Consider the following 13,124-nt stretch of genomic DNA (forward strand, 5'->3'; position numbering starts at 1 on the left):
ACTTTTTTTAAAAGTAAATCACTTAAGTCACTTTTGTTTAAAAAAAAAAGTATTTATGTAATAGAATCATAGAACAGCTTGGGTTGGAAGGGACCTTAAAGATTATATAGTGCCATCCCTCCAGCCATAGGCAGGGTCACCTTCCACTAGACCAGGTTGCCCAGAGCTCTGCGGGGACTGCTGGGCTCCAGGACGGTTTGGATGGGTGGTGGCGAAGGATCTCTGAGGCCCGGTCTTTAGAGCATAGGGTTTATTGTAAAGGATGAAGGGCCCAGCCGCAACTCGTGGCAGGCCCGGGGAGAGCAGGTGGGAGAGAGAGAGAGAGAGAGAGAGAGTGTGCCAGGTGGGCATCCCAGCAGGAGGGTCCAAGAGAGAGCGTCTGGTCCCTCGGCCACACCTTATCAGGGGGCTTCAAGGTGGGCTGGGACAGGACTTGGGCCAATGGGGTTACAGACATCGGATACTTCAGGGGAGGGTTACAGGTATGGGATGAACCACACATTGGGGGGTGAGACAGGACATTCCATTTGACCTTAGGATCTATCAGAAAGGGGGGATTGCTTTCAGCTTGGCTGTATTATTGTTTTCGGGATGCTCAGTGATTAAGGTTTGGTATTTCAAACCTTGTTTTCATCTCGATATCTGTATTCTCTGATTCTTTTGCCAGGCCATCATATTTATAGGGCCTTGCTATTTCATCTTCCCCAACAGTAATAGAATCATAGAACAGCTTGGGTTGGAAGGGACCTTAAAGATTATATAGTGCCATCCCTCCAGCCATAGGCAGGGTCACCTTCCACTAGACCAGGTTGCCCAGAGCTCCATCCAGCCTGGCCTTGATCACTTCTGGGGATGGGGTATCCACAACTTCCTTGGGCAATCTGTAACAGTGTCTCACCACCCTCACAGTAAAGAATTCCTTCACAATATCTAATCTAAAACTACTCTCTTTCAGTTTGAATCCATGTGCTTATTCCTGTCACTACATGCTGTTGTGAAAAGTCTCTCTCCATCTTTCTTGTAGGTTCCCTTCAGGTACTGGAAGGCCACAATTAGGTTACCCTTAAACCATCTATTTTCCAGGCTGAAAATTCCCAATTCTCTCAGCCCATCTTCATAGGAGAGGTGTTCCATCCCTCTGATCATCTCTCTGGCCTCCTCTGGACTCCCTCCAGCAGGTCCATGTCCTTCCTGTGCTGGGACCCCAGAGCTGATGCAGCACTGCAGGTGGGGTCTCAGCAGAGCAGAGGGGCAGAATCCCCTCCCTGGCCCTGCTGCCCACACTGCTCTGGATGCAGCCCAGGACACGTGTGGCTTTCTGGGCTGTGAGTGCCATGGCTGGGTCAGGTCCAGCCTCTCATCCCCCAGCACCCCCAAGTCCTTCTGGGCAGGGCTGCTGTGATCTGCCCATCCCCAGCCTGTGCTGCTACCAGGGTTGCTCTGACCCAGGTGTAGCACTTTGCACATGACCTTGTTAAACCTCATGAGATTCCCATGGGCCCTCTCCTAGAGCTTGTCCAGGTCCTTTTGGATGGCATGCCATCCTTCAGCTGTGACAGCTGCACCACTCAGCTTGGGGTGATTTGCAGATTAGCTCAGAGTGCACTCAATTTGTCTGTGTCATTAATGAAGATATTAAATAACACTAGTCCCAATACAGATCCTTGAGGGACACTTGTCACTGATGTCCTCAATCACCTGCCTGTCCTCCATGTGCCTGAGTTGGTGTGTTCCATTGTGGTAGGCACTTCTGCTCTTCTGCAGAACAAAGCCTCCCTGTCAGTAGCACAGAGCAATGTTTAATTCCTGAAATCATTTTCTCAAGCTAAATTTTGAGCAGTCTTTTTTACTGTATAATTATACAGCAAAATTGAGGTAGAAAAAAAATTAAACTTCTTTCCTTAATTTTACTAGTTCAAGTAGAAGCTGAATCCAAAGTGCTTTTGGCATTATGGGACCCCATTTTTTCAGCTTCATTTTTATTAAATGCTTTCTATGTTCTTGATGGGGTTGAATATACTTCTGGGTAGGGAGGTCCAAGGGTTACAAAAGCTCTTTTCTTCTCTTGTGCTTTTCAAGTGTATAGGCATGGAGTCCACACCTGGTCAACATAGCAGGATAGAAGTTTTTTCCCTTCTTTCATGAGAGCTTTTTTTCCTTATAAATTAAATATATGACAGATGGGGTTTCTGTTATTCTGTGTTAATCTAGGTTTATAAGAAGCTCAGAATGAAATGATGTTAGTTTGGAGATAAAGAGGTAGATGTTTACAAACTTCTTCAGTGAAAGCAAACCTTTTTTACTTTGAAAGAAAATCTGACTTTTATATGATATAATGATATGAGTGTTGCTTTTCTGATTATATGCATGTGCATAGATTTACACAACTGTTTTCCTCTTCTAGGATCCTTCTGTTACACAAGTGACAAGAAACGTTCCTCCAGGGCTTGATGAGTACAATCCATTCTCTGATTCAAGAACAGTAAGCACATTTATTTCTTAATCATGCTGTTAATCTTTCATTTGTGAGGTTTTGTTTTCAGAATTGGGACTGATGTTCTCAAATGTATAATGGGCTAGCTAGAAGTAGTGGAAGATGTGTAAGGATAGCTCCATTAAGTATTTGGAGGATGCATTGGCAAGGTTGATTTCAGAGAGCTTTGACTTGTTAAGGAAGACTGGCCCTCTGAAAGGGGACCAAAACAGAACTGAGCTTTTTTCCTGTTTCTACTAACTTATGATAGTTTTTACTAAATTATTTTTCCTGTTTTTTCAACCTTCTGATAGTCTGTCCTTGGGGTTTTCTGCATTTCACTAGCTTTGGAGTTTATGAGTGTGGCACTCTTACCAGGTTTTTGCTTTTGATTTCCATTTCACTTAATGAAAATGCTGTTCAGAATAGGAAAACATTGTGTTTGAATTAACGGTCCACAGGCTTTGTATAGTGGCACAGTAGTGAAAGGAAAAAATTATGTTAGAGAAACAGTTGTTTTATGCCTCTAATTTATATAGTTTCAGTATACCTTGTGCTTTTCTTTTCCATTGTGGGGAGGAATACAAGAAATAGGGTAGTAAATTCATACTGTAACTGCATTTTTCAGTGGCTGCTTTTGATAACGAAGATCTCGTGCAAGATTATCAAAATGTGTGGTTGGTTATTGTCTGTCAATATAATTTATAAACATTTAAATACTGTATTTTAAAATGCAGTCTTATCTTTTATGAAAAATCTGGTAGTGTTGTTAGGGAGTGTTCATATTTGACTATTTGCAAAGCCATGGATGGAACAACAGAAATTCACTTGTGAGAGAGAAGGAGCTTATGTTAATTGATATAAACCAGCATTTTAACAAAGTTGTATAGCAAATGCAAATGTGGTGGTAAAGTGCTTTAACAAGATCCGATGGTGAGGTACATTTGATTGCTGCCCAGAGGACATGGTCAGAAAAAGCTGTCAAGAAGGCCTTCCTGTTTAGTCACGAGGTTCAGAAAGGGTCCCATTGAATTCTGGACTCCTTCCTGAGGCGGGGGAGGTTTGGTATGTGTGGATCCAGACTTAGTCCCAGATTTTGTCAATGATATACATCTAAAGGACTAAATGTGCACAATCAGTCCTTTCTATCACTTAGCTAAGATTTCAAAGTTTAGTGTCAATTACTGAAAATCTGTTGTGGCAAGACTTTCTCCGCCTTGAGGAGTAATGCTGAGATGTGTCCCTATGCAAGGGGGGGTCCTGCTGTGCAGCCCATTGCTGTGTGGGAGAGCTCAAGGGGCCCTGGGCTGTGCATTATTTATGAAGTAAGATGATTGATTTATGGTTATATTTGCATACCAATTACAGAAGTTAGTTTCTTCCAAACTTGGTTTGAGTCAAGTCTTTATTAGCACTATGGTTAGGTAGGTGCATTGCTCAGATCAGCCCTTGGGTACTGTTGTCTGTCTCCCCCAAAACCTACTTAAGAGCTGGATGTGGTTGTCATGACCAGATGTTGTTTTCAGACCATTGCAACTGTCAGTGTTTATAACTTGAGCAACACTGTGGGAAATAATGCGAGCAGGGAGAGCAGATTCTCATAGCAATAAAACAGTAAGGTTTCGCACAGTTTTAAAATTCTATGTGGAAGAAGCTTGGTTTTGGATATGCGTTGGATCAGCTGTTTAAGGCAGAATATTTACAGCTAGCAACAATGTTAAGTAAGTCTCCAAAATTTTCTCCTAGGTCACAATATCAGGAATTATGTTAGATTTTGTTTCATCTTGAAGACTTTTAAAATTGCTTTGTATTGACCATAGGTCATGAAGAAAGTAGATCTCGTTTTGCAAAAATATGATCTCGAGCTACTCTGACTTTTATTATTTCTGTACTTATTTTAACATGCAGCTTTGTGGGAAAAAGAGAATGGAAGCATATGGCTAAGATTATCTGGCTTTGAACAGTCAGATGTGCTTGGATAAAAAATTCTAATTGTTTGTTAGAGATGTTACTCAAAAAGCTGGGATGATGAAGGAAATCTAAGTCAATGGTCAGATCTATAATGCACTATGATTCAGTTTATAATCTGTGACATATTTATGGATTAATAAAAATTATCCACTGAATGAACACTTCTCTGCAAAGAACTTAGACAGGTTTTCTTGATAAGAGCAAGACTTAAAAAATAAAGCTTTCAGTAACAATCAACCTTTACCTGTTATTCCCCTTCCTCTCTGTCTTGTGGATCCTGAACATACGAGTATTTCTTCTGTAATTATATGCATTTGAAGGAGTGTACCTAAGTACCTGAGGATATACTCACAACTCCAAGTGCTCAGGTCTCTTTCCCTAACTGCTTTGTATGCAAGAGATGAGCATACTATATGTGTACAAAAAAATATGTGCAAGAGGAGTAATTGAAGAGATCCTGGAAGTGAATGCCTTTATAGACTGGATAAAGAGAGGTAGAAGCAGGGTCTGTGAATTTTAGACTTGGGGAAATACCCAAGTGTCTGTCAATATCCCTGTCTGATGTCCATCAGATAGGGATAGAATCACTCTGTTTTGAGTACTGCTCACAGCAAAAGCATCCAAGTAGTTTTGGTGGGAGTCAATTTCTGGATTTATAGTGGTTGTAGCAAGATGGTATCTTGCAGACTCTAGAATTAACAAAGCATTCAGTTTTGATCCTGTCTGTACAAAAAAGATATGGACAGGCTGAGAGGATCCAGAGAAGGGCCACAAAGACAATCAAAGGCCTGGGAAGCCTGACATACGAGAAACGACTAAGGAAACTGTGTCTGTTCAGTTTTGAGAAATGAAGTCTTAGGGAAGACCATAACTCAATATTCCAGCCTCTAAAAGTTGGCTACAGATGTGGTAGTCTGTTATTTTACAGTTTGTTCTTCTGTAGTATGTTTTAATATTCCTTGTTATAAGTTTGTAGTGGTTCATTCTATGTACCCCATTTGGCTTCCCTAATGGGTCAGTCCTGAGTTGTTTACCACAGTTTTCCCTGCCAAAATGTATGTTAATCCACATGTCAATCCACCTGTATACCCCCCTTGTTCCCTTGTCTTACCCCTGTCTGTCAAAGATAGCACACTCCTTTGGTTCTGAAGTGTTCCCTGTCTTTCATCCCTTCCTCAAAGCAGAATTGGGTTGTCAGGTTTGCTCCCTCCCTGTGTTGGCTTCTACTGGGGAGCCCTTACCCTGCACCCCTCCCCTAATGCCCTCCTATTGGTCAAAAGTTGTGTCCTCCCCGTGTTCCCCCTACCCTTCAAAAGTAGCCCCTTGAGGTTCAGGTTTGTCACTTGCTCTGCCCTGACTTTGACATTGAATATTTGGAGATTCAGACAAGTGTCCTTCCTTTATTCCTTTGCCTCGGTTTTCTCGTGCTCTGTGCCTCTGCAGTGCTACCCACGCCGCAGCAATCACCGCCACCCGCAACAGTCTCGGCAGAGACTCGGGGGCGGCCACTCGCGTGTCTGCCCTGTGGCCACAAGCGGGACAGCGAGCCAGCGAACCTCCATCCTGTGGCCACTGAGAGCCAGGCGCATACAGGGAAGATGGAGACTCCACTTTTACAAGAGGTCACATGCGAAAGATGACAGGTGATGGGTAAAAATTACTGCTGGGGACATTCATTGGACACAAGAGCAAAGTATTTCACGATGAGAACAAGCTGATCAACAACTTGCCTCGACTGATCTCCCCAGGGAAGAGTCGGATTCTTCAGCATTCAGCTGGAGCTGGACAGAGTGCTAGGCCGTATTGTTTAGACTGTACTTTTACTAAAAAAAGTTAGACTAGATGTTCCTTGAGGTCTTCTTCCAGCCCGGTGTTTGTGATTCTTTCCCCATTCTCACCAAATGGAGGTTAATGAAGTATGCTAGAGTGCAAAAATATTTCTCCATTTCAAATCCAGATGGATTTCAATGGATGATTATTCTGTGAGAAAGTGATTTCAAACTGAATTCTAATATTTGGTACATGATCTCAGTTGTGCTCCCTTTGTCAAGTGAGGTACTTTCTACCAGTCTTTTTTTTTTGGATACAGAATGGGACAGGAAAAAAAAAAAAGTAAATTCTGCTTTTTCTCAGTATTCTTAATTTTGTTTACTGTCTTCTGGTATTTTTGTGCCTTGACTTTTTTTTGTCCTTCACCTTCAGTGGTAGGAAGGTAACATGTAAGACATATAGAGAAGAGCAAGTAGGCAAGGGAGATTTTAGGTTGCAGATGTCACCACCTTAGTATCTAACATGAGAAATCTGTTTTGTTAGGGTTTTTTCCCTTTATGTTTATCAGATTTCAAAATCTATCTTATTTTTCATTGTTAAACAAAAATACAACAAAAAATTTAGGGAATGGTGTAAAAGTCATATTAAATATCCTTGACTGATCTTCAGTGGTTTTGTCTCCAGCTCAAATAGTCACCATGGAGATTATATTGTCTCTTTTGTCATGTTTCTGAAGATCAGCAATGAAGATTAGATGATACAATTAGTATTTCTGCATCATCATTTAATGAAATTATGCTAAAACTTTTAATTTCTTCCTGCTTCTATGTTCTGAACTTTTTTGAGCACTCTTTGTATATAGATATGCCTATACAGCCATATATAACTGTCTTGGTTTGAAAAGACAGGTGTTTGCTAAGGAAGGCAGAAGCCTTCCCTGAAATGGGAAATGTAAAGCCCCTCCCTCTGAATTATAATAATTTTGAAATTATGGGGCTCTCAGGCAAAGATATGGGAGTAGGAATAACAGTTCTTTATTAGGGAAGAAAATAAAAATAAAATAAAAAATGCAGTAATACAAAACAACACTGACAGAGTCAAAATATGAACTGACACTCTGTGGGTCAGGCTGTTGATATCAGTCTGATTGAATGTTGGCTGCAGTCCTCCTGGAGTGACAGTTGTGGTTCTCTTGAAGCAGTGATCCTGTAGAAAGGTGTAGATTTCCTCTGAAAGTCCCATGGTGGTGGAGATGGGCCCGGTCTTCCTCTGAGAATCCAGTGGAGAAGACATCTGCTCCTCTGGGAATCCAATGGGAAAAGCCCATCTGTGGTGTTCCAATATCAGATTATATCCAGGTAGGAATGCTTGGCTCCTCCCCCAGGGTGGAGCATCTCCCAATGGGATGATGTAATTTTATCAGTCATGCAGTGGCACCCAGTGGCCCATTAACAAAAGATATCTCCCTGGAGATATCTTCTTCAGAAGATAACTGCCCCACCTCTAACAGATGGTGATAGAATACACACCCCCAGCTACATCTTCCAACGTAAGACAATATCTATACATAGTAATGCATATAGCACCCAATTTCAAATTGCTGTATTAAAAAATTGGGATAAAATCATTAGTGGAGTTGGATTTTTCTGTTGTTGTTTCAAGAGATGTATTTCAATGGACTTTCTTTTTGTCCAGCAAATTCCTGGATAGCTCCCTATCCTTCCATCTTGTATCTAAACACAGCAGAAAAACACCGAAGTCTGTAAGAAATCAAACTGATCATCCACTCCTGGCTTCTTCTGGAAGTTTTAACCTGTCCCAAGTAAATAAACTTCACCTGTTTAAGGGAATCAATTCAAGAGAGAACTTCTTTTGAACACCTATCTCCAGTCAGCTGTTGAAAACAAGTTTTCTTAAATTAATTTTTTAAACTGTATTCTCATTGTTTTTAAACTGACTATTGCTGAAACCTTAGGCAGCAAACTACCAACTTTCACTTTGGGAAGGTGAGCTAGTTCTTTAATTGTTAATTAATTTTGTGAAGGGAGCCTCTAAGAAAAATGCAAGCTGAATGATTAAGAAGCTGCAACTGCCAAGTGAAGCGGCAATCTGTGCAGATAAAAACAGCTACACATAAAGAATTCCATAAAGAAGTAGTAGGCCCTCATCAAAAATCATATGGGACCAAAAGGCATATGCAGGGTGCATAAAGAACATGTGGAGAATGTGTTCATAGGTTCTGAAGGTATAAAAGCCCATGGAGAATGAATTCATAGGTTGTGAATGTTTAGAAGCCCAGGGACCTTGTTTGTTCTAGGTTTATCTCAAGACACACCCAGCTCAAGCTCTCTTTCAGATACTGGAAGGTTCTATAAAGTCTTCCCAGAGCCTTTTCTTCTCCAGGCTGAAAAAACCCAACTCTCAACCTGTCCTCACAGGAGAGGTGCCCCATTCCTCTGGCCATCTTGGTATCCTTCCTCTGAACTCACTGTACCCATGGTCTTCTGAGTGTGGGGGTCCCAGAGCTAGATGTAGTAATCCAGTTGGGGTATCACAATAGGAAAGAGGAGGAGCAGATTTGCTTCCCCTGACATGGGCCACTTCTGGTTAAGCTTCTTTGGATGCAACCCAGGTTGTGTGCACAATGCTAGAGCTTGAGAGTATACTGATGCAACTTCAGTACTCTTCACTTCTAGGAAAATTCCAGATTGTGCAGCTATGTTTTGCAGGGCTTTTTGCTGAACATTATTTTGAGAGCTAAATGATTTTCCAAGGCATTTGAATACTTCTGTTTGTTTCATTGTAAGTAGCTGTGATATTCTTTTTGCTTCTCAGCTTTGATTAGGGTTATAAAAATAAGTACTTTAGTTTGGCAGGAAGACTTAGAGCAAACTGAGTTTAAAAAGCATGATGAAAATTTTTTAAAGAGCCATCTTTTAAGAGCTCAAGAGCAAGCAATTTAAAAGTATTGTAATTCAAGGAAGTGAGTCAGAAGGCCAACTTGGCTGAGCAGGGATATTTTTCTAGAACTTAAATAAAAATGGGAGGTGTTTGGACATTGAAATGGGAGGTGTTTGGACATTGAAAACAAGGACAGATAACACAGGAGGGTTTGCAGAGTTGCTGTTTGCCGCTGCAGGCAGGAGGTTTGTGTGTTTTAAAGCTTGATGAGCATCCAAGCTGGACAGCACTCTGGATGACAAAATGGCCTTTTAAAAAGGTCGGCAGCAAAAGGATGTTCAGAGATAATATCGGTCCATTACTTGATGAGGTCAGTTGTCACCCTTGCGCCAAGAATGACACAAGAACAGAGGAAGACACAGCATAAAAAGGAAGAAAAGGAAGCCTTTATGGAAAGGAAACTTTGGCTTAAATAGACCAATACAATACATTCTATTTGATTGGTTAGTTAATAAAAACATCTTTCTCACACACTGTCCTTGAGAGGAACAGAAAAGCAAGGTGGAAAAACACTACCTGCAGATTGTTTAGACTAACAAATTACCACATTCCTACAACTCCCTAAAAATTCTCGCAAGCCACTGTGAGAAATGATTGCCATTTCTCTCTCCCTGACCAGGCTGGTATCCACAATCAGTCACCTCACAATTAGGGGTCTGGACAGAGCAGAGATGTTTTTTGCCTTTTTTACCTCTATCTGTAACACTGATGGGCCCAGGGGCCCTTGTAGTCCTGTGACTTGAAGGCTTTGTAAACTCTGAAGTTGTTCAAGATTTACTGCTCCAACTGAATGCACATAAGTCAATGGAGCCTGATGGAATTCATACCAGTGTACTAAAAGAGCTGGTTGATCATTATCATGGGTCCTCTCCATATTATTTTTCAGTCATCATAGAAGTCTGAAAAGGTACCAGTTGACTGGAATCTGGCAAATGTTGTCCCAGTTCTCAGTAAGACTAAGAGGGAAGACTTTGGTAATTACAGGCCAGTAAGTTTCACTTCAGTGCCTGGTAGAATTATGGAGGTTATTCTGTGAGCAAGGGCAAAACACTGGAGAGACAATACAGTCATTAGTCAGAGCCAGAACTGGTCCATGAGGGGAAAGTCCTGCTTAACCTACTTAAGCTGGGAGTTGGGCTCCATGATCCTTATAGGTCCCCTTTAGCTTGAATTGCTCTATGATCATGATGCTTTCTTCACTAGGTTCTTCATCTATCATAGATAATTTTTAATACCTATGCCTATTGTGCATTGCTGTGATCTTTGACTAGTACTCTGGGAAAACACATTAAAGCCATACTGAACTTCTAGCATTTAAGATTGTTTTGATCACTACAATTTTGTTTCCCTGTGCACACATTATGAAGCTAAGTATGAAAACAAAGTAGTATCAAAACCATGCACCTTTTCTGTACTTAATGAAAGAAATACTACTGTATTTCAGCAACAGTGTGTATCTTCTGAATACAATGACTGAAATGCAACTTTTGCTGAAATGCAACTTTTGCTAGCATTATATTCTTAACACATGTATCAACCTAGCAGAAATTCTGGAATGATACCTAGCAAAAATTGGTGAAATAGTCAAGTAATGGATCTTTAATTTGAATGTTTCATATGTTATTACTTCTCTAGTTAGCTGAGTGATATAAGCCTTTGTTAAGTAGAAGGCTCTGGAAGACATTATTAATAAATTATATTGTCTTTCAGAGTATGAATGATGACTCCTAAATGCTGCAATCCTCTGAAACAGTTACTGGCTGTATTACTATTCATGTCTGAACAAAATTAAAATTCCATTTACATTTACTGAATTCCTAACATCTTTGAGTGTTAATTGAAAGTAGTGCAAGATGACCTGCACCACAGAACTCATTTGATGTCTTTTTTCTAAAGATTGTAAATATTGCAAGCAGCATATCAAGTTTTCAATTTATATCAGTAGCACTTCCTTTAAAGCATCTAAATTGGTTCTTACAGATATAATGAACAGAAATTTTTCAGAATAGGAAAATATTTCTCTATAATCGTCTTTTGTTTTCTTAGCCTCCACCTGGAAATGTGAAAATGCCTAATGTACCCAGTACCCAGCCAGCAATAATGAAACCAACAGAAGAACCATCTTCCTACACGCAAATAGCAAAGGTTTGTCTGCAACTTTTAGGCATGATTTTCCTTTTAATAATAATTATTTAAATATGCTTCTGGAATAATGTATTTTGTAAGTAAGTATTGCTTTCCAAATTAAAATTAATACTGCCTTTAAGTAATAGTTAATATGTGAATTTGTGCTATATTGGGTCAATCTTCATAAATGGAGGTGCTTAATTATAGTGAAAAGACTTGGAATATTTATGCCATGTTTATACTTTTTGTCAATATCTGGTGATGTTTGTTTTGTTCAGGAGCATGCCTTGGCCCAGGCAGAACTGCTAAAGCGTCAAGAAGAACTGGAAAGAAAAGCAGCCGAACTAGATCGCAGAGAAAGGGAAATGCAGAGTCTCAATCAGCAAGGGGGTACGCATGAAAAATATACTTTAAATTTCAGATATGTCACTTTCCTTAGAAACTTCTAATTTTACAGTAACATTGTGAAGCAGATGGAAGAGGGATTTTTGTAATGTCTTCAGGAAAAGGAATTTTATCTCCCTTGAGAAGATGAATACAGTGAATAAACTGTGCTGTCCTTTCAGATTTTCAGTGAAAAAACTTTAAATGTGGCCTCTGTAGCATGTTATTCTCTTCTATCTATTATTCTCCTCTATTTTTATTTGAGATTAGTATCTGAATTACACTACTGAATAAAAATGGAGCATTTTGAGATGAAGTAAAACTAACTCCTTAAAGTAACATCTCTTTGATTTCTCATTTGTCTGCATTTACAGCTGTATGAGAACTTTTCTGGTTTGAAACATTTTATTTCTTTTGCTGTGTTACAAACATAGTATTCTACACAAATAAGCAGAAAGATCTCTTCTGTTATTAATCTTTTATTGGATTTTTTTATTTGCCACAAACTCCGTGCTGTGCAAAATCAACCGTTTTTTACAGCAATTTCACACGTGTGAGAAGATTTACATCCTCTTAACTGAAGATGCTTTGCTACAAGTACATCTGTGGGAATATTCCTTTTCAAAAGGAAGAACTTCAGATTAAAGTTCAAAAGAACCCCAAAACCCAACAAAGCAAACCACTGTGTATAAAGTTGACTTATCTGGTCATTTCACTTTTATCTACAGTTATGTTTTATTTTCACACATGCTGGTCTTTTTTTTTAATATGCGGTGTTACAATTCCAAATTGCATAATTCCTTAGTAATTTGAGTTGTCAGGGGATTTTGTAGAATAGAATAAAATATTTTCAGTTAGAAGGAACATACAATGAATCACAGAATAGTGATTGGAATTGTGTTGGAAGGGGACTCTGGAGGTCATCTCATCCATGGCAGGGTCACCTGGAGCAGGTGATACAAGAACAGGAATGTATCCAGGTGGGTTTTGAAGGGTCTCCAGAGAGGGACACTCAACAAAGCTCAGTCAAGTGCTCTCAATGTAAAGAAGTTCTTCCTCACGTTAAGTGAAACTTCCTGTGTTTTAGTTTATTGCCATTGCTTCTTGTCCAGTATCTGGGCATCTCTGAAAAGTCTGACACCATCCTCTTGGCACCCACCTTTCAAATATTTATATGCATTGATGCAATCTCCTCTCAGTCTTCTCTAGACTAAACAGGCCCAGCTCTCTCAGTCTCTCCTCGTAAGAGAGATGTTCCAAACCCCTCATCATCTCTGTGACCCTTTGCTGGACACTCTCCAGGAGCTCCTTGTCTCTCTGGCACTGAGGAGCCCAGAACTGGACACAGCACTCCAGATGTGCCCTCACCAGGGCCCAGTAGAGGGGGAGGATCAGCTCCCTTGACCTGCTGGCCACACTCTTCCCAGTGGAGCCCAGG

At 40.3% G+C, this 13,124-nt stretch overlaps 1 protein-coding gene across 2 annotated transcripts in view; it reads left to right on the forward strand.

The window, feature by feature from the left end:
- The window catches only part of SCAMP1 (secretory carrier membrane protein 1), a 43,278-nt gene that overhangs the window by 11,521 nt on the left and 18,633 nt on the right, over positions 1–13,124 (forward strand). For both annotated transcript variants that reach the window (XM_053931954.1, XM_053931955.1), the window contains exons 2-4: positions 2,405–2,482; positions 11,222–11,320; positions 11,581–11,692. In XM_053931954.1, coding sequence (XP_053787929.1) covers positions 2,405–2,482; positions 11,222–11,320; positions 11,581–11,692 — 289 coding nt within the window. The remainder of the gene's footprint in view (positions 1–2,404; positions 2,483–11,221; positions 11,321–11,580; positions 11,693–13,124) is intronic.

Source organism: Vidua chalybeata, chromosome Z (genome assembly GCF_026979565.1).
Source record: "Vidua chalybeata isolate OUT-0048 chromosome Z, bVidCha1 merged haplotype, whole genome shotgun sequence".
NCBI lineage: Eukaryota > Metazoa > Chordata > Aves > Passeriformes > Viduidae > Vidua > Vidua chalybeata.